The 21133-nt window shown below is 44.8% G+C and overlaps 2 protein-coding genes across 2 annotated transcripts in view; both read right to left on the bottom strand.

Annotated features, from left to right (window-relative positions):
• Nucleotides 1-1235: 1235 nt before the first annotated feature.
• Nucleotides 1236-2122, bottom strand: LOC115206833 (Down syndrome cell adhesion molecule homolog). Its single transcript, XM_029774016.1, has 3 exons — nucleotides 1952-2122; nucleotides 1594-1747; nucleotides 1236-1395 (listed from the first exon to the last, which is right to left on the bottom strand). Exons 1-3 carry the CDS (start codon nucleotides 2120-2122, stop codon nucleotides 1274-1276), a joined length of 447 nt encoding a protein of 148 aa, XP_029629876.1. The 3' UTR covers nucleotides 1236-1273.
• A 16000-nt stretch (nucleotides 2123-18122) lies between these two features.
• The window catches only part of LOC115206408 (Down syndrome cell adhesion molecule), a 148364-nt gene continuing 145353 nt past the window's right edge, over nucleotides 18123-21133 (bottom strand). The window contains exon 33 of the mRNA XM_029773343.1: nucleotides 18123-18649. Within this exon, the coding sequence (XP_029629203.1) occupies nucleotides 18234-18649 (416 nt within the window). The 3' untranslated portion in view covers nucleotides 18123-18233. The remainder of the gene's footprint in view (nucleotides 18650-21133) is intronic.

The raw sequence follows: 21133 nt of genomic DNA, 5'->3' as shown, positions 1-21133 counted from the left end.
AAACACCCCTCTTACATAAATACATATCCCATAAAACCCCAAACCACATAAAACAAATACCCCCTGCCACGTCCTGACCAAACTACAATAACCAATAACCCCCTTATACTGGTCAGGACGTGACACATTCAGAATAGTTTGGAGAAAATATCCTTTCTATTTTATTCAGCTATGTTCAATTGTATTCTTCATACTATAAAATAATACCTGGGAATTCTAAGCAAATCTTGTCTGCTAAATGAACTAGTGTAGCCCACAGCCATGTGGCATAGTCAGATCAGGGTCTAATATAAGAACAACTCAGAGTATGGAATTCTGTTCTTCTGAAATAGACTACATTTTCTTCATATCATGTTTCTTTAGAACCATCTAAAATAAATAATGGATTTATTGTGGTGGTTTAGGCTATATTACATGGATTTATTACACTTTTTATATTTTAGACATTCCAAAGGCCTGCATCAGTGGCTTGTAGGCTAATGGAAGCCAGGAGATGCTAAATGTGTTTATGTTCATTAACAATCAATTACCGTGAGACCGGCAGTTATTTGCTTGACAATCACCAACTGACAAAATTTCATGACCGCCACAGCCCTAGTTAGTACCAATTGGAATTGGACAGTTTTGACAATTATCCTTGGACATCTCTCTCTGTCTCACCTTGAACCTGCAGAGCCCCAGTTGTTGCTGGCCACACAGCTGTAGTTCCCAGAGTCCTCTGATTTCACTATCCAGATGATGAAGCTGCCGTTGCTATGGACACTGCAGCATCCATCAATCAAAAGAATGTTATCATAGTAAAACCATGATTACGATTTTGACATACCTGCATTGTGTTGAATCATGTGACAGATAGGTCTTGACCATAGAGATCATTACTTGGAAATAACCTGGTTTTGCATGGACATTGCCATTGAAGGCTTTCATCATTTTAAAGTAGTCAACTGGGTGGAGATTCCTATGAGTTGGGAGCAATTAGCCAATGATCAGAGCATTGTCTTCTTCTTCAAATTGGTTTTCCTAGTTTGTAAATGGCTTAACCGCCATCTAGTGGCCACAACAAATGAATGACACAATATTTGGTTCAAGACACCAGCACTGCAAATGGCGGTAAGTCATCAATATTAGCTTGACACTTTTTTCAAACATCAAAAGAAGAAGAAACGGACTCCTTTAAAATGTAGATAGCCTCAATGGCGCTGCCAATGCTGTCACAGACACAATAATGGCACAGATACAACATTGCAATCTTTATACATCTCTATGGCTTGATTTACTTTCCCTTCAGCCACTTGATGGTGGGGGGTGGATCTCCGACCGCCTTGCAGGGCAGAATGATGTCCTTCATCCAGGGTGTAGTCACTGTTCCGTTGAACGTCAGGATCCTGGCAGGAGCTAGGGGGGTTACACACATGCATCCCTGTGACTTTACCATTCTATTCCAATGGATAACAATGATGAATAATAACAGAATGCAAGCAATATCCTAGATGTCATATCAATCAACATCATACTGCAATCACTAATATTTCAGAAACATCAGTTTTGATTCCCAACGTTCAATAGTTACGCTGTTACACAGGCAGCCCGTACCTTTGGCCCGAGGTTCCACTGTGATGGTCTCACTGCTGTTGCCTCGCCCAGCGGCTGTCACGGCAACCACCCAGATGCTGTACTTCCTGTTGCGGGCCAGGTTTGGCACTCTGTAGAAATACACATCAGGAGAAGCCTCAAACTCACTCATCACCTGGAGAGAGGGAAGGAGAAAGGAAAGGGGGTTACACGTCTATGCATTTATCATACAACTTGAACAGGGGAGTAATCTTCATGAGCTTTCTCTCTCCCTACAGGACTTTCTAATACAGCCCAGAATAGGAGGACTGGAGGCAGTGTTGTAATGAGCATTCAAGGCTGCTGTGAGAGCTGTGTTAATAATAATAGAGCTCCGTACCGTGGGGTGCAGGTTGGAACAGAAGACAATGTACTTCCTGATGATGCCGTTGAGTTTGAGAGGAGGGAGCCAGGACACAAACACCACGGAGCTGGTGGCAGCTGCACTCTTAACCCCCGCTGGAGGCCCAGGGACTAGAGGGAGGAAGGAGGGGCATATTATGTTGAACATACATATATATTGTATATATGAATAGAAACAGTGAAGATGGGCTTATATGGCCTCATTGCAGACAGTGCTGTATTACGTGCATAGCTTGAACTTTTGAGGGAATCATGCTTTGATATCAATGTGAAAGCACATGCAGAAAACTACTGTCACATATGGTGGATCTCTGAAGTTATGGGTTATTTAGATTTTTATCTCAAGTACCTTTTTTCTGGGTAACAATGAAGTACCTTACTCTGATTGTTTTCATTAAAGATTGTCAAAAATAAACAGAAATAGCTTCTTAACTAAAAGCAATTTTCTCAAGTAATAATCTTGCTAGGACATTCTGGGAGTGGTTGAGTGGTGGGCCTAATTGGAGAAACCTAATGCGAAAAAAAAAGATCTAGCTGTTATTATCAGAGGAGAGCAAACTCTCTATGTTCTAGGTCTATGAACTTATACCAGGTCCAAAACCCCACCCATGCAAAACAAGCAGACCTTTCAGGCAGTCTTTTCAAACAGCTCTTACACTAAAACTGAATTATCATAATTTTTGTAATTTCACAGTATTATTCCTACCTAGATATAAAACACAGGAAACCACATTTTGACTGCACTGCCCCTGTACCAGACTGGTATAGTGAAGTGACCTGAGGTGGCCAGTGAAGTGCCTGAGCCTCTTAGACTACAGCATCATTATAGGGATTAGCAGGCCTCTGGGTGCAGCTCAATTGGACTTTATCAAGGCCCGTAGTGACCTTTGAACGTCATTGATCTTTCGTAGCGATTGACTATATAGCTGTATAAACCGGAGAAGATTGAACTGCTGCTTGGCCCATTTCCTTGATATGTAACGACATATAGGGCCATATTGGCAGCAAAGTCTTAGTCAGAAACAACGCAAGTGTGGAGTATTACGTTTACCTCATCAAGATGCTTTCCAGATATTGAAACGGTGAAAATGACAGTTTGCCAGTGATTTACTGTAAGAGTAAAGTCTCTATCTGTGCAGTTTTAAATAAAAAGTAAGGGAACAATGGCCTTCAGAGCTCTTGTGAAGGTCATTCCTCGCATGAGAAGATACATCATTCACTCCAGCTCCCCCTACAACACAGCGCATAATCCACCCTACTAGGATGAACCAGTGTGCCATAACCCACCCTGTTAGGATGAACTAGAGTGTCACAACCCACCCTTCTAGGATGAACTAGAGTGTCACAACCCACCCTGCTAGAATGAACAGGAGTGTCACAACCCACCCTGATAGGATGAACCAGAGTGTCACAACCCACCCTGCTAGGATGAACAGGAGTGTCACAACCCACCCTGCTAGGATGAACAGGAGTGTCACAACCCACCCTGCTAGGATGAACAGGAGTGTCACAACCCACCCTGCTAGGATGAACTAGAGTGTCACAACCCACCCTGCTAGGATGAACAAGAGTGTCACAACCCACCCTGCTAGGATGAACAGGAGTGTCACAACCCACCCTGCTAGGATGAACAGGAGTGTCACAACCCACCCTGCTAGGATGAACCAGTGTGCCATAACCCACCCTGCTAGGATGAACTGGAGTGTCACAACCCACCCTGCTAGGATGAACAGGAGTGTCACAACCCACCCTGCTAGGATGAACTAGAGTGTCACAACCCACCCTGCTAGGATGAACTAGAGTGTCACAACCCACCCTTCTAGGATGAACTGGAGTGTCACAACCCACCCTGCTAGGATGAACAGGAGTGTCACAACCCACCCTGCTAGGATGAACTAGAGTGTCACAACCCACCCTGCTAGGATGAACAGGAGTGTCACAACCCACCCTGCTAGGATGAACTAGAGTGTCACAACCCACCCTGCTAGGATGAACTAGAGTGTCACAACCCACCCTTCTAGGATGAACTGGAGTGTCACAACCCACCCTGCTAGGATGAACAGGAGTGTCACAACCCACCCTGCTAGGATGAACAGGAGTGTCACAACCCACCCTGATAGGATGAACTAGAGTGTCACAACCCACCCTGCTAGGATGAACTAGAGTGTCACAACCCACCCTGCAAGGATGAACTAGAGTGTCACAACCCACCCTGATAGGATGAACTAGAGTGTCACAACCCACCCTGCTAGGATGAACAGGAGTGTCACAACCCACCCTGCTAGGATGAACTAGAGTGTCACAACCCACCCTGATAGAATGAACCAGTGTCTCACAACCTACCCTGCTAGGATGAACTGGAGTGTCACAACCCACCCTGCTAGGATGAACCAGAGTGTCACAACCCACCCTGCTAGGATGAACTAGAGTGTCACAAACCACCCTGATAGAATGAACTGGAGTGTCACAACCCACCATGCTAGGATGAACTAGAGTGTCACAACCCACCCTGCTAGGATGAACTAGAGTGTCACAACCCACCCTGCTAGGATGAACAGGAGTGTCACAACCCACCCTGCTAGGATGAACTAGAGTGTCACAACCCACCCTGCTAGGATGAACAAGAGTGTCACAACCCACCCTGCTAGGATGAACTAGAGTGTCACAACCCACCCTGCTAGGATGAACAAGAGTGTCACAACCCACCCTGCTAGGATGAACAGGAGTGTCACAACCCACCCTGCTAGGATGAACAGGAGTGTCACAACCCACCCTGCTAGGATGAACCAGAGTGCCATAACCCACCCTGCTATGATGAACTAGAGTGTCACAACCCACCCTGCTAGGATGAACTGGAGTGTCACAACCCACCCTCCTAGAATGAACCAGTGTGCCATAACCCACCCTGCTAGGATGAACTAGAGTGTCACAACCCACCCTTCTAGGATGAACTAGAGTGTCACAACCCACCCTGCTAGGATGAACAGGAGTGTCACAACCCACCCTTCTAGGATGAACTAGAGTGTCACAACCCACCCTTCTAGGATGAACTAGAGTGTCACAACCCACCCTTCTAGGATGAACTGGAGTGTCACAACCCACCCTGCTAGGATGAACTAGAGTGTCACAACCCACCCTGCTAGGATGAACAGGAGTGTCACAACCCACCCTGCTAGGATGAACTAGAGTGTCACAACCCACCCTGCTAGGATGAACAAGAGTGTCACAACCCACCCTGCTAGGATGAACTAGAGTGTCACAACCCACCCTGCTAGGATGAACAAGAGTGTCACAACCCACCCTGCTAGGATGAACAGGAGTGTCACAACCCACCCTGCTAGGATGAACAGGAGTGTCACAACCCACCCTGCTAGGATGAACCAGAGTGCCATAACCCACCCTGCTATGATGAACTAGAGTGTCACAACCCACCCTGCTAGGATGAACTGGAGTGTCACAACCCACCCTCCTAGAATGAACCAGTGTGCCATAACCCACCCTGCTAGGATGAACTAGAGTGTCACAACCCACCCTTCTAGGATGAACTAGAGTGTCACAACCCACCCTGCTAGGATGAACAGGAGTGTCACAACCCACCCTTCTAGGATGAACTAGAGTGTCACAACCCACCCTTCTAGGATGAACTAGAGAGTCACAACCCACCCTGCTAGAATGAACTAGAGTGTCACAACCCACCCTGCTAGGATGAACTAGAGTGTCACAACCCACCCTGATAGAATGAACCGGAGTGCCACAACCCACCCTGCTAGAATGAACTAGAGTGTCACAACCCACCCTGCTAGGATGAACTAGAGTGTCACAACCCACCCTGCTAGGATGAACAGGAGTGTCACAACCCACCCTGCTAGGATGAACTAGAGTGTCACAACCCACCCTGCTAGGATGAACTAGAGTGTCACAACCCACCCTGCTAGGATGAACTAGAGTGTCACAACCCACCCTGCTAGGATGAACTAGAGTGTCACAACCCACCCTGCTAGGATGAACTAGAGTGTCACAACCCACCCTGCTAGGATGAACCAGTGTGCCATAACCCACCTTGCTAGGATGAACTAGAGTGTCACAACCCACCCTTCTAGGATGAACTGGAGTGTCACAACCCACCCTGCTAGGATGAACAGGAGTGTCACAACCCACCCTTCTAGGATGAACTAGAGTGTCACAACCCACCCTGCTAGGATGAACAAGAGTGTCACAACCCACCCTGCTAGGATGAACTAGAGTGTCACAACCCACCCTGCTAGGATGAACAGGAGTGTCACAACCCACCCTGCTAGGATGAACTGGAGTGTCACAACCCACCCTGCTAGGATGAACTAGAGTGTCACAACCCACCCTGCTAGGATGAACAGGAGTGTCACAACCCACCCTGCTAGGATGAACTAGAGTGTCACAACCCACCCTGATAGAATGAACCAGTGTCTCACAACCTACCCTGCTAGGATGAACTGGAGTGTCACAACCCACCCTGCTAGGATGAACTAGAGTGTCACAAACCACCCTGATAGAATGAACTGGAGTATCACAACCCACCCTGCTAGGATGAACTAGAGTGTCACAACCCACCCTGCTAGGATGAACTAGAGTGTCACAACCCACCCTGCTAGGATGAACAGGAGTGTCACAACCCACCCTGCTAGGATGAACTAGAGTGTCACAACCCACCCTGCTAGGATGAACAAGAGTGTCACAACCCACCCTGCTAGGATGAACTAGAGTGTCACAACCCACCCTGCTAGGATGAACAAGAGTGTCACAACCCACCCTGCTAGGATGAACAGGAGTGTCACAACCCACCCTGCTAGGATGAACAGGAGTGTCACAACCCACCCTGCTAGGATGAACCAGAGTGCCATAACCCACCCTGCTATGATGAACTAGAGTGTCACAACCCACCCTTCTAGGATGAACTGGAGTGTCACAACCCACCCTCCTAGAATGAACCAGTGTGCCATAACCCACCCTGCTAGGATGAACTAGAGTGTCACAACCCACCCTTCTAGGATGAACTAGAGTGTCACAACCCACCCTGCTAGGATGAACAGGAGTGTCACAACCCACCCTTCTAGGATGAACTAGAGTGTCACAACCCACCCTGCTAGGATGAACTAGAGAGTCACAACCCACCCTGCTAGAATGAACTAGAGTGTCACAACCCACCCTGCTAGGATGAACTAGAGTGTCACAACCCACCCTGCTAGGATGAACTAGAGTGTCACAACCCACCCTGCTAGGATGAACTAGAGTGTCACAACCCAGCCTGCTAGGATGAACTAGAGTGTCACAACCCACCCTGCTAGGATGAACTAGAGTGTCACAACCCACCCTTCTAGGATGAACTGGAGTGTCACAACCCACCCTGCTAGGATGAACAGGAGTGTCACAACCCACCCTGCTAGGATGAACCAGTGTGCCATAACCCACCTTGCTAGGATGAACTAGAGTGTCACAACCCACCCTTCTAGGATGAACTGGAGTGTCACAACCCACCCTGCTAGGATGAACAGGAGTGTCACAACCCACCCTTCTAGGATGAACTAGAGTGTCACAACCCACCCTGCTAGGATGAACAAGAGTGTCACAACCCACCCTGCTAGGATGAACTAGAGTGTCACAACCCACCCTGCTAGGATGAACAGGAGTGTCACAACCCACCCTGCTAGGATGAACTAGAGTGTCACAACCCACCCTGCTAGGATGAACCAGAGTGCCATAACCCACCCTGCTAGGATGAACTAGAGTGTCACAACCCACCCTGATAGGATAAACCAGAGTGTCACAACCCACCCTGATAGGATGAACTAGAGTGTCACAACCCACCCTTCTAGGATGAACTAGAGTGTCACAACCCACCCTGCTAGGATGAACAGGAGTGTCACAACCCACCCTGCTAGGATGAACAGGAGTGTCATAACCCACCCTGCTAGGATGAACTGGAGTGTCACAACCCACCCTGCTAGGATGAACTGGAGTGTCACAACCCACCCTACTTGGATGAACTGGAGTGTCACAACCCACCCTGCTAGGATGAACTGGAGTGTCACAACCCACCCTGATAGGATGAACTAGAGTGTCACAACCCACCCTGCTAGGATGAACAGGAGTGTCACAACCCACCCTGCTAGGATGAACTAGAGTGTCACAACCCACCCTGCTAGGATGAACTAGAGTGTCACAACCCACCCTGTTAGGATGAACTAGAGTGTCACAACCCACCCTGCTAGGATGAACCAGAGTGTCACAACCCACCCTGCTAGGATGAACCAGAGTGTCACAACCCACCCTGCTAGGATGAACTAGAGTGTCACAACCCACCCTGCTAGGATGAACTGGAGTGTCACAACCCACCCTGCTTGGATGAACCAGTGTGCCACTTGCTGAGGGTAATACTTGTTCTGAGACGTGAGTAAAAAAGTATCCTCTAGATGTTCTGGTGTGTGTGTTCTAGCTGAGCCCAGGCTCTAATATTTCCCCGTCTCACTTTCGCCCTGTTTATACCTGGTGCTGACATGCGTCCTTTGTCCACATTCTGATTTTACCCAATTTGCATTTACATATGGTAGTAAAATGTATCGCTTGTCCATCCACTGTGTCTGCATTGTGCCCAGAATTAATGATACGCCCTCTGTTTGCAAACATGTATTTATTTATTTTAAGACACATATTGATGTCATAAGTGGTATAATGATGATTTAAATGGCTTCACTGTTCAGATCCATTTACACTTTTAGGTTAATTAATTATTTGGGGGGTGCTTGTATTTGTCCTGTTACACACTTCTACAAGTGTGTCATGGAAATGTGTTTCTTGCATATCCCAACTTCTCCTGAGACACCCGCAGGGAGTGGGGTCACAGCCGAGGTCACCATTGTCCAGCGCCCCTAGAGCAATTGGGTTTGGCCTTGCACAGTGGCGGATTTTTCACCTTGTCGGCTCAGGGTCTCAAACCAGCGACCTTCTGGTTTCTGGCCCAATGCTCTAACCTTGAGACTACCTGCCGCCTGGCTACCTCCGGAGGTGGTCAGAAACATCTGATCACAATCAGATCACAATGTGTCTTTTAATCCTCTACACCTGTCCAAAAATGTGGGCACAATCAGAGTATGGACAAGATCAGGAAAAAGGATATTAGCACCAGGTATGAACAGGGCTTTTGAGACAAGTACCTGGAACAGCAATCCTCTCCTTCCTGGTGGGATGATGTTGGAGGGAAAGAGTGGAAGCTGACAGGTCTGGGATGAGGATTGGGATGGGGGAACTGTGTCATTAGCATCGCCACTGGGCCGCAGATACCTCCCTGCAGAGGCCCAGGCTGGCGCCCTTCTCTCACCTATAAATTGGAGATAGATTGAAGCACCATGGGGTCAGCCAGCCGGCACAGGCTTCACAACCCAGACATTACAGTTGGATGCAGGCCCTAAAATCAGCAGCATCTCTCAGATGAAGAAACTTAATCTCGTTCCACAATCTTGAGGGAAAAACAACGCCTGTTTTGATAAACATAGAGTATAATGGAATTGTGGTGTTACACATAGACATGTACTGTATGATGTGTTAGGGGGACACTTTCACACATAATACACTGAATTTTTTAACAGATGGAGAGCCCATCTGAATACAGTGATGATACTGTATGTCTACTCTTTTGATAGAAAACTATTCAAGGGCATGTTCTTGTCATCATAGAAACAGATTCGATTTCTTGTAACGGCTGTCGTAGGAGAGAGAGGACCAAGGCGCAGCGGGTTGTGTGTTCATCATTATTATTATTTATTAAAATGTGAACACGGAAAAACCAATAACCAAAGAAACGACAGGAACAGTTTTACAGGCTATAATAACAAGCAGTGCAAAATCAACTACTCACAAATCCCCAGGTGAAAACACGCAACTAATATATGACTCCCAATCAGGAACAACGACGTACAGCTGTTCCTAATCGGGAGCCACACAGACCACACAGAAATAAACAAACTAGAAAACCAACCTAGAATACAAAACCCAGAACATACACCAAAACCCCGTAATACATAAATAAAACACCCCTCTACAATACACATAACCCCCGAACCACATAAAACAAATACCCTCTGCCACGTCCTGACCAACCTACAAATACATATAACCCCTATACTGTTCAGGACGTGACATTTCTATGGTTATCATCGCGGTGAAATATAATATATCACCCATAGAGGAATAATATCACTAATGGATGACTGTACTCCATACAAAATATTTCCCCTGTACTGTACTACCATTTTAAAGCAACAGCAAGGTATAATATATGTACACTACCATTCCTCCTATTCTAGACTGGACAAATACACAAATTAATTTCACAGTAGAAGGTTACAGATAATAATTAATCATCCATATTGTTATGGGAACTGACAGTTCAGTTATTTTGCCTTGCATCGCTGCACCAACCTACTTCTTCTAAATATATTTCCAGAAAATAAAAGCAAATAATGTGCAGATCACTTCCTGAGTTCCTGTCAAGGGGTATCCTTCTATAATGAGAGCTTAGGTTCTCCAGACAGTAGCGATCCACACACTTCCCCCATCTCTTGATTTGTTGGTTAGTACTTTAACGTTTCCTCTGTTGAGAGAATGTACAGGTTTAGACAGCAGCGGAAAAAAATAATGATTGCAGCCAAAGCCTACTGTAGATTTCATTCATTATAATTTATATTTTCAGCTACTACAGTATAACAATAGTTTCAATGATATGGACCTAATTCACTAGAAAATAATATTTGTGAAAAAAAATGTTTGATTGTGTTGAGAGGTTCATCACTCAAGATGTACTATATCTATACTAATGGGAAAATTCCACATGGGGACTATATTTGAACTTCAGCGCTACATTAATAGCTTCCACAAAATCGAATGAAGTTTACCTTCACTGATCCTCAGCTTTTTTGTTCTTTAGCTCCACTCAGGTCCCTTTTGATCAATCCGAGAGCTGGAAACTTTTTTTCTGAGTTTCCCTAGATCCTCTTACATAGCAAACGCTTATTCTTGGGGACAGTGGAAATTGAATTCTGATAGCTTGAACAGAAACTTGATTCTGAATGCATTCATTAGCATTTTTTGACAGTGCTGAACAAAGCTGCATCCTGCTGTTACTCTGAAAGCCTGATTAAAACTTTGATTGAATCCCAGCGTCACTATCAAACTGGGCCGGTGCCAGTAACCCACCGTGTTCACAGAATACATGAAGCTAGGGTTAAGGTCAGGGTTGAAGGTTACAGTTGAACCAGGATGTGGACATGATGCTAAGGTTAGGGTTGTGGTTGAGGCTTGGGTTATGGTAGAACCAGGATGTGGACATGAAGCTAGGGTTAGGGTTAGGGCTAGGGGCCATAATGGAATCAGCCAGGATTCAGTTTTCAAGCTGGCCTGTCAGAGATGGACTATAACAACGTGACGTAGTGCATTGCAAGTCTGGACGTGAGTGCTTGGCAATGGTTGTCATTTTACTTACTTGGCCTGAAATCAATGTGAATGGTGGCCAGGGAGTTCCTCTGGGATGGAGGTACATGTACACTTAACGAACAATGCCTTTGTCTGTGTTACCTTCAGATAAACTCTCACACACCACAGGTATTGCTCTCTGTGTGGAGAATGATCAACTTTGCATTCAGAGAAAGTTGAAAGTTCTCAGAACAGGCTATTTAAAACATACCTTGAATCTACATGGACACACCTTCAACTATCAGTGAATAGGAACCACAAATAACATTGATAAATCTTGTGGAATAGAGGCACTACCCACAGAACAATAGAACATCTTACATGTGATAATGAGGTACTATAATATAATGATAATGAGGTACTATAAGATACTGATAAGGAGAAACTATAAGATACCAATAATGAGGTACTATACAATACTGATGAGGTACTAAAAGATACTGATAATGAGGTACTATACAATACTGATAATGAGGTACTATATGATACTGATAATGAGGTACTATACGATACTGATGGGGTTCTATTGTCACGACTTCTACCGAAGTCGGTTCCTCTCCTTGTTTGGGTGGTGTTCGGCGGTCGACGTCACCGGTCTTCTAGCCATCGCCGATCCATTTTTCATTTTCCATTTGTTTTGTCTTGTTTTCCCACACACCTGATTTTCATTCCCTCATTACGTGTTGTCTATTTAACCCTCTGTTCCCCCCATGTCTTTGTGCGGAATTGTTTGTTGTAAGTGCTTGTGCACATTGTTGTCTGGTGCGCGACGGGTTATGTTACCCATACATTGTTATTCTGGATGCCGGTGGTTTTGGATTTGTATATTAAACTGCTCTGGTTATTACCCAGTTCTGCTCTCCTGCGTCTGACTTCTCTGCCACCAGTTACGCACCCCTTACATCTATAAGATACTGATAATGAGGAAATATAAGATAATAATAATGAGGAACTATTAGATACTGATAATGTGGTACTATATGATACTGATGAGGTACTATAATATACTGATAATGAGGTACTATACGATACTGATAAGGTACTATAAGATACTTATAATGAGATACTATACAATACTGATGAGGTACTATAAGATACTGATAATGAGGTGAACATGAGGTACAATAAGGTATGAGGTAGGTTGTGAACAGTCCTAATGACATCCCTCACCACCACTACACATGACCACACACTTGATTCATTTGCAGTCCCTCATGTACTGTATAGCCTCCATACTGTATGGATAGTTATTAAAAGGAACTAATTAAGAGGATTCAAGAAAGCCACCTGTCAATCAAGACCGGTCTAAGCTGGACCAATCAATATCTCACAATCAATGAGCTACATATTCCTCTAGCCGATCGGAGTGGAGAATTCTGTCTGGCTCATTTAAGAGAACAGTTAATAAACTTGTAGCTTGCACTGGCGGGTTGCGTGTAAATCACAGACCGCCGCCATGGTTCATTTGGTTTGTAGGCCTACTTCAGAGGAAGTTGGGATGGGGGGGGAAGGAGATGAATACAGTTATGTGGCATAAGATCATAAATCCACCCCCTCGCCAGGAGGATGCCAACAAAACCAAGTCTCCCACCTAGTCCAGTTTGATGATAAATATTCAAGAGAGACCATTTCTTGTCAGAAGCATCCAGGATCACAAATCAGATCCTTCAGTTAGGATAAGGACAAGACAGGTTCAGGATCGATAGAGCGAGGAGAGAGAAGAGTGAAGAGAGAGGGAGAGAATGTCAGAAGGAAATTGGGCGAAGACTGGTCTTGTGAGGAGGACAAGGGCTGACAGATGAAAGTAGCACAGTGTTACCTCCAGGGAGATACCCAGTATTTTATGAGCTCCAAATTGCCCCCGTCTGATGCATGTTCTTCTGGCACCTCATTATGAGGCTTAGTGGAGAGTGGTGGTCTATTCCAAACCTGCCTAAACTGACACTGCAGTACAATCCCCTCATAGCCTCCCTAACCAATAGAAGCGTCCTCAGTGCATTATCTCTGACCTGCATTATCTCCGAATCAGCTCGCGCACACACAACTTCAGAATTTCAGCTCATCTCAAAGTGGGTAAAGCCATGAAACCCCTCCTCTACTGTACATTCACTCCCTGTGAGGCTGCATGACCCTTGAACACCGTGCTGCAAACCTACAGTTGAAGTCGGAAGTTTACATACACCTTAACCAAATACATTTAAACTCAGTTTTTCACAATTCCTGACATTTAATCCTAGAAAAATTATCTGTCTTTGGTTTGTTAGGATCACCACTTTATTTTAAGAATGTGAAATGTCAGAATAATAGTAGAGAGAATGATTTATTTCAGCTTTTATTTCTTTCATCACATTCCCTGTGGGTCAGAAGTTTACATACACTCAATTAGTATTTGGCAGCATTACCTTTAAATTGTTTAACTTGGGTCAAACGTTTCGGGTAGCCTTCCACAAGCTTCCCACAATAAGTTGGGTGGATTTTGGCCCATTCCTCCTGACAAAGCTGGTGTAACTGAGTCAGGTTTGTAGGCCTCCTTGCCCGCACATGCTTCAGTTCTTTCAGTTCTGCCAACAAATTTTCTATGGGACTGAGGTCAGCGCTTTGTGATGGCCACTCCAATATCTTAACTTTGTTGTCCTTAAGCCATATTGCCACAACTTTGGAAGTAAGCTTGGGGTCATTGTCCATTTGGAAGACCCATTTGCGACCAAGGTTTAACTTCCTGACTGACGTCTTGAGATGTTGCTTCAATATATCCACATAATTCTTCTTCCTCATGACGCCATCTATTTTGTGAAGTGCACCAGTCCCTCCTGCAGCAAAGCACCCGCACAACATAATGCTGCCACCCCCGTGCTTCACGGTTGGGATGGTGTTCTTCGGCTTGCAAGCCTCCCCCTTTTCCCTCCAAACATAACGATGGTCATTATGGCCAAACAGTTCTGTTTTTGATTCATCAGACCAGAGGACATTTTTCCAAAAAGTACGAACTTTGTCCCCATGTGCAGTTGCAAACCATAGTCTGGCTTTTTTATGGCGGTTTTGGAGCAGTGGCTTCTTCCTTGCTGAATGGCCGTTCAGGTTATGTCGATATAGGACACGTTTTACTGTGGATATAGATACTTTTGTACCTTTATCCTGCAGCATCTTCACAAGGTCCTTTGCTTTTGTTCTGGGATTGATTTGCACTTTTCGCACCAAAGTACGTTAATCTCTAGGAGACAGAACGCGTCTCCTTCCTGAGCGGTATGGCGGCTGCGTGGTCCCATGGTGTTTATACTTGCATACTATTGTTTGTACAGATGAACGTGGTACCTTCAGGCGTTTGGAAATTGCTCCCAAGGAAGAAACAGACTTGTGGAAGTCTACAATTCTTTTTCTGAGGTCTTGGCTGATTTCTTTTGATTTTCCCATGATGTCAAGCAAAGAGGCACTGACTTTGAAGGTAGGCCTTGAATTACATCCACAGGTACACCTCCAATTGACTCAAATGATGTCAATTAGCCTATCAGAAGCTTCTAAAGCCATGACATAATTTTCTGGAATTTTCCAAGCTGTTTAAAGGCACAGTCAACTTAGTGTTTGTAAACTTCTGACCCACTGGAATTGTGATACAGTGAATTATAGGTGAAATAATCTGTCTGTAAAATATTGTTGGAAAAATTACTTGTGTCATGCACAAAGTAGATGTCCCTTCCGACTTGCCAAAACTATAGTTTGTTAACAAGAAATTTGTGGAGTGGTTGAAAAACGAATTTTAATGACTCCAACCTAAGTGTATGTAAACTTCCAACTTCAACTGTATCTTATCACTTACGAACCCCGATGACCCTTAATGAATGAGCTCATTAGCTTATACTGTAAGTAACACCCTTTTCACATTTGGATGCAGGCTATGATTTAACGGAAAGGTGTGAATCTCTCCTGATTGACACTGTGAGGCACTCACGTCTTCTTTCCCCAGGGGAAGGTCGTTGTGTCTCTATCTAAAATCTGATTCGATTTGGAGCTTCTCTCTCCGCTGTGCGCATTGGGAGGTGGAATAATGGGCTCCGGTCAGAGGAACAGAAGCACTCTATTCCTCCATTCTATACTTACTGTATGAGAGTGAAATCAGCACTCATATATTAAATTCACTATTGTACATGACACTTACTTATCGCTGTCATGAGACATATACTGTACATTGGAGCATATTGTTGATGTCTGATGAAAACCTCTAATCTCCAAAACAGAAACTTGATAGGAAATTCAAAAAAATGACCCTCATTTCCCTTTAACGAACATACAATTATGAAACATCAGAACCTATTTTGAATATTTTGAATACATTTGCATGGTCCTAGTGGCATGAAATGTTCAGAGTACAATGACGGGTTACTGCTTTTAATACATGTAAAACAAAATGTAGTTTTCATCAGACAGCGACGATATGTGGAAAAGATGAGTTATAACCACACTTCCCACGTCAAGAGAGGAAAGTCTTCTCCCCAGTTACATCAGGTTAGTGTGTACAGTATATACGTGATATCCAGTCCATTAGGAATATGTCATCATGTACTGAAGATGTGGGAAGCACAATAAAAGGCTCCTAAGTTTTTCTAAACACAACATATTTTCCCACACCAAGTGCCCATATCTGTCATTACGTAAGCCCCATAGCTGTGATGTGACTCCTCAGGCTCAGTGGGGAATATCATCAGATCTCCAGTGCTACATTATAGATGGTCTGTCTACAAGTACACCCATTTGGGCAGGAGACAAACCCTAACTTTCCAGAGAGGTAGTAGATTCATTAAGATGTCACTACTACTCCCTGTAGTGGCATAGTGCTGTGTATGTGTGTGTGTGGTGCCCCATACACCGGCATAGAGGGATCGGTGTGTGACAATGTGAACCTGATCTGGGACCCAGTGTCGGTGTGGGGATGAATAATTTATTGGGTTCTGTGTGGTAGAGTCTAGCGACACTCCAAACGGATGGATAGACGACCGCGTGTTCTTGTCCTGCCCTTGAAGCTTCCCATAAGAATGTCAAAATATGTTTAAGTATTGTACAGCCCTCTCTAAAGCAAAACCAATTTCTCCTCATTTATTGTCACAGAGGTGCTGTGTTGAGTGACTACACAGCGCCCCCTGTTGGGGGTGACAACTCCAGGCCAACCCATTGAGACCATGTTGAGAAGTCAAATCAAAAGAGCCCAACACTCCGTTAGATACAACCAGTGCTAACGGACTTAAATGACCCCAAAACATGAACTAAGACACAGGAAGTCTCATCTTTCACTAGTTTGTCATCTCCCTGAAATAAGGTCGCAATGCTGACAGATATGTCTAGTCAATACCCTTCACTGCAGCGGTAACATTAGATCTGGGCTTTCAGGTGAGGCATGTATTGGATTGCCACAGTTATCCACATACCAATAAGTCGTCACTAGTGTGGATAAATCATACCTATTTTCCCAGAGAGTCCTCTGCACTATGGGGGAGCGGGTCAATGGAGTCAGATACCCCTGAGGTCTGATAGGGAGCAGTGATGTCTATACCCTGCCTGCCCTCTACTAGCTAATATAATGTGAGACATCCGATCCAGGTGACCTGTTCAGAGTCATTTATCATGTATACACCCAAATCAATTATTGCAGTGTCTACATAGTGAAGGGTGCTTGTGTTACACAACACACAGGCTATGGAGTGATTGGTGTGCTGGGCTCTGTGGTGGCTGGGAGGGTAGAGATGGAGGAAGAAAGAGAATAAGCAGTATTGTCCAAATCTCAAATCAAACCCACATGTGCAAACATGACTAAGGACTTTATTAACCAAATCATTTTCCCTGTAATATCCACAAATAAAAGTGATCTCTTTTATATATATTCACATTGTATAATTTTCATAGTGTGACAAAATTCTCTTTTGGATTTTCCAGCCATTCCTATAATTGTCATAGATCAGTCCCCATGCAGTCATTGGAAAGGTTGAAGAATGTAGTAACAATCTATCTAAGTAGATTGAGTCGAAGGCATGGACAGACAGGTTCAGCTTTAATGCAGTTATTTTCCTTGGCTCCTCTCATTATTGAAAAACCACCAGCTACCCAATCATCGATTCGATCACACTGCGACAAACTAAATAAATAAATGAAGAAAGAAATATCCTCCTGCAGAGTGTTCCAGAGTCCTCCTCCTCTTCTTCTTCTTGTTTTTAGACATTTTACATTTTTTATATATAATAATAATAATGACTATAATTATCATTGATATAAATTCAATAGTATTTTTCTCTGTCAAATTTAAATACATTATTTTGGCAATTTTCATATGGTGTTTAGAATAAAAGAATACTCAAATAGAAAATAAACTGAGAAATCAGAGAGCCAGAAGAGGAAAGAAGGGAGCAAGAACAAAAGAATAAAAGAAAGGAATAGAGAAGAGAGAAGAAAGAAAGAAAGCAAGAGAAAGAAATACAGAAAGAATCAAAGTAACGCATCCACTTGGAGTCAGAAATATATATATATGTGTATGTATGTATGTATGTATGTATGTATGTATGTATGTATGTATGTATGTATGTATGTATGTATGTATGTATGTATGTATGTATATATATATATATATATATATATATATATATACATATACATATATATACAACTTTAGTTGTTGAAAAGTGTCCATCATCATCATTGTTCCGTGCCAGCTCTCTGTGTAGAGCTGCAGTACAGTTTACAGTCTGTAAACGGAGTGTGTAACGTAACTCCTTGTGTTATACCAGTGTGTAGGACTTTGCGTAGGGGTTGTTGCTCTGTTTTAGGTGTCCTCTGGAGTCTAGCAGGGACTCCTGTGAGCTGCTGAGCTTGGCAGCCTGGGTCTGGGCCAGGTCTCCGGTGGCCTCACGGCCAGTGGGCTCACGCTGGGGCAGGGTGGAGGCAGTCCCTGGCTGCCACTGCTGCACCTCCCTGGACGTTGGCACCTCCATGGGTGTGGGTTCCAGGAGCGGGGGTCGTTTCAGTGTGCGGCTCTTCTGGGGCTCCAAACACGCCTGACCCAACGCCCCTGTCTCCCCTCCTCCTCCTTCTCTTCCTCCGTTACCACCATTGGACCCCCGGCCTCCCGACGCAGAGCCACGGTTTAACAGGAAGTCCATTCGTAGGTACGGGGGCAGGTGCACAAGCTCTCCTCCTGAGGGATGAGACCAGAGAGGCGGTTAGAGGGGTACCCAGTCAAGAAGGTTAAAGGGGTACCCAGTCAGGAAGATTAGAATGGTACCCAGTCAGGAAGTTTAAAGGGGTGCCCAGTCAGGAAGGTTAGAGGGGTACCCAGTCAGGAAGGTTAGAGGGGTATCCAGTCAGGAAGGTTAGAGGGGTACCCAGTCAGGAAGTTTAAAGGGGTGCCCAGTCAGGAAGGTTAGAGGGGTACCCAGTCAGGAAGGTTAAAGGGGTACCCAGTCAGGAAGATTAGAATGGTACCCAGTCAGGAAGGTTAGAGGGGTATCCAGTCAGGAAGGTTAAAGGGGTACCCAGTCAGGAAGATTAGAATGGTACCCAGTCAGGAAGTTTAAAGGGGTGCCCAGTCAGGAAGGTTAGAGGGGTATCCAGTCAGGAAGGTTAGAGGGGTATCCAGTCAGGAAGTTTAAAGGGGTGCCCAGTCAGGAAGGTTAGAGGGGTATCCAGTCAGGAAGGTTAGAGGGGTACCCAGTCAGGAAGGTTAAAGGGGTACCCAGTCAGGAAGGTTAAAGGGGTACCCAGTCAGGAAGGTTAAAGGGGTGCCCAGTCAGGAAGGTTAGAGGGGTATCCAGTCAGGAAGGTTAGAGGGGTACCCAGTCAGGAAGGTTAAAGGGGTACCCAGTCAGGAAGGTTAAAGGGGTACCCAGTCAGGAAGGTTAAAGGGGTACCCAGTCAGGAAGGTTAGAGGGGTATCCAGTCAGGAAGGTTAGAGGGGTACCCAGTCAGGAAGGTTAGAGGGGTATCCAGTCAGGAAGGTTAGAGGGGTACCCAGTCAGGAAGGTTAAAGGGGTACCCAGTCAGGAAGTTTAAAGGGGTGCCCAGTCAGGAAGGTTAGAGGGGTATCCAGTCAGGAAGGTTAGAGGGGTATCCAGTCAGGAAGGTTAGAGGGGTATCCAGTCAGGAAGGTTAGAGGGGTATCCAGTCAGGAAGGTTAGAGGGGTGCCCAGTCAGGAAGGTTAGAGGGGTATCCAGTCAGGAAGGTTAGAGGGGTACCCAGTCAGGAAGGTTAAAAGGGTACCAGTCAGGAGTGTTAGAGGGGTACCCAGTCAGGAAGGTTAAAGGGGTACCAGTCAGGAATGTTAGAGGGGTACCCAGTCAGGAAGGTTAAAGGGGTACCAGTCAGGAATGTTAGAGGGGTGCCCAGTCAGGAATGTTAGAGGGGTACCCAGTCAGGAATTTTAGAGGGGTACCCAGTCGGGAATGTTAGAGGGGTACCCAGTCGGGAATGTTAGAGGGGTACCCAGTCGGGAATGTTAGAGGGGTGCACTCACTACATACTGAGCTGGGAGGACAGTTCTCAATGTCAGCATTACTTGGTTACTTTCTATTAGATACTCTCTATTCTTTATGGGTATTTTCATAAGGTATCTACTTACTGTCAGGATATATGGCATTTCATAGGAAATCAAATGAGTTGAGGAAATAAGATTTGAGTTTGGATAATGTAATGTAATCTTTCATATTGAGTCGGGAGGATACAGATTCTATAAGGGTTTCAGGACGATATCATTTTTCATGGCTTGATGACGGGATTTATTATCCTTTGATATTGCTGCATTAACCTGTCAGATTCATATTTAAATCACTTTTCAATTTCTTCAGGACTATCACGTCGAACAGCCCTGCACTGCCCACTCTCAAACTCTCCTCATCTGTACCTGGGGTTAACTGAAGCAGAAAGGTGCTTCAAATCTCATTCGGAGACAGAATCTTTGCTGTCCAGGAGCCAGATTAAACCAAGCCTGTGATGTAACCCAAGTCTACATTTAGTTAATGACACTGCAGTACTTTAAAAAGACGGGCTTCTCTACACAGTATTCCCCCATGCAAACAGTGAGTGAATCACTGGACACGGTTGAGTGGATGATGATACAATCACGTCTGCTGTAAAAGTATCTCGTCCACTGAATAAACTACGTATTTCATTTAGGAAATTAGCTCATCACAAAGACATGTCCAGTAGCCAGAGATGTATGAGTCGTACTAAAGATTTTACACTTGAATAGGAGTGGTGGGGAGACGTGTACTGTTCCAATGGATGTCTTCAATGTTAATCTTTCTGAGGTCACAGAGATCAGCAGGCTTCAGTGACTGGCCTTTTCAATGCCGCCACCATCACCAACTCGACACACAGAGGAGGACCGGCTCGTCTGTGTAGATTGTATCCTACATGTGACCTTAGTGACTGAATTCCAGAGTTCATAGGGAGCATGCATAATTTACAGTTTATAATACAGGCTTTATTAAAACAAGTAAAAATGATAAATGGCGACCAGCTTTAATTGAATTAAATATAGATTTAAGCTTTTCTTTGGGAGCTCATTAGGAATTTACTTAGCTGAAATCCATCAGGCCGTAAGTTGCAGTACGTTGGTAATGGCACAACTTGTATCAGCTACACAATAATGATTGCCAGCCATGCAATAAGTCTCTAGCTGGG

The sequence above is a fragment of the Salmo trutta genome, chromosome 13 (genome assembly GCF_901001165.1).
Source record: "Salmo trutta chromosome 13, fSalTru1.1, whole genome shotgun sequence".
Classification (NCBI taxonomy): Eukaryota; Metazoa; Chordata; class Actinopteri; order Salmoniformes; family Salmonidae; genus Salmo; species Salmo trutta.
Note: the sequence above shows the minus strand (reverse complement) of the source record. Positions and strands in the feature narration are given on the sequence as shown.

What these genes read in the sequence shown, in the direction of transcription:
- LOC115206833 (XM_029774016.1), bottom strand. Translation starts at nt 2,122, where the DNA reads ATGTTCAACATAATATGCCCCTCCTTCCTCCCTCTAGTCCCTGGGCCT. An exon ending in GTTCCAACCTGCACCCCACG is followed by an intron (nt 1,748 to 1,951) that starts GTACGGAGCTCT and finishes CCCTCTCTCCAG; the next exon opens with GTGATGAGTGAGTTTGAGGC. An exon ending in AGTGGAACCTCGGGCCAAAG is followed by an intron (nt 1,396 to 1,593) that starts GTACGGGCTGCC and finishes TAACCCCCCTAG; the next exon opens with CTCCTGCCAGGATCCTGACG.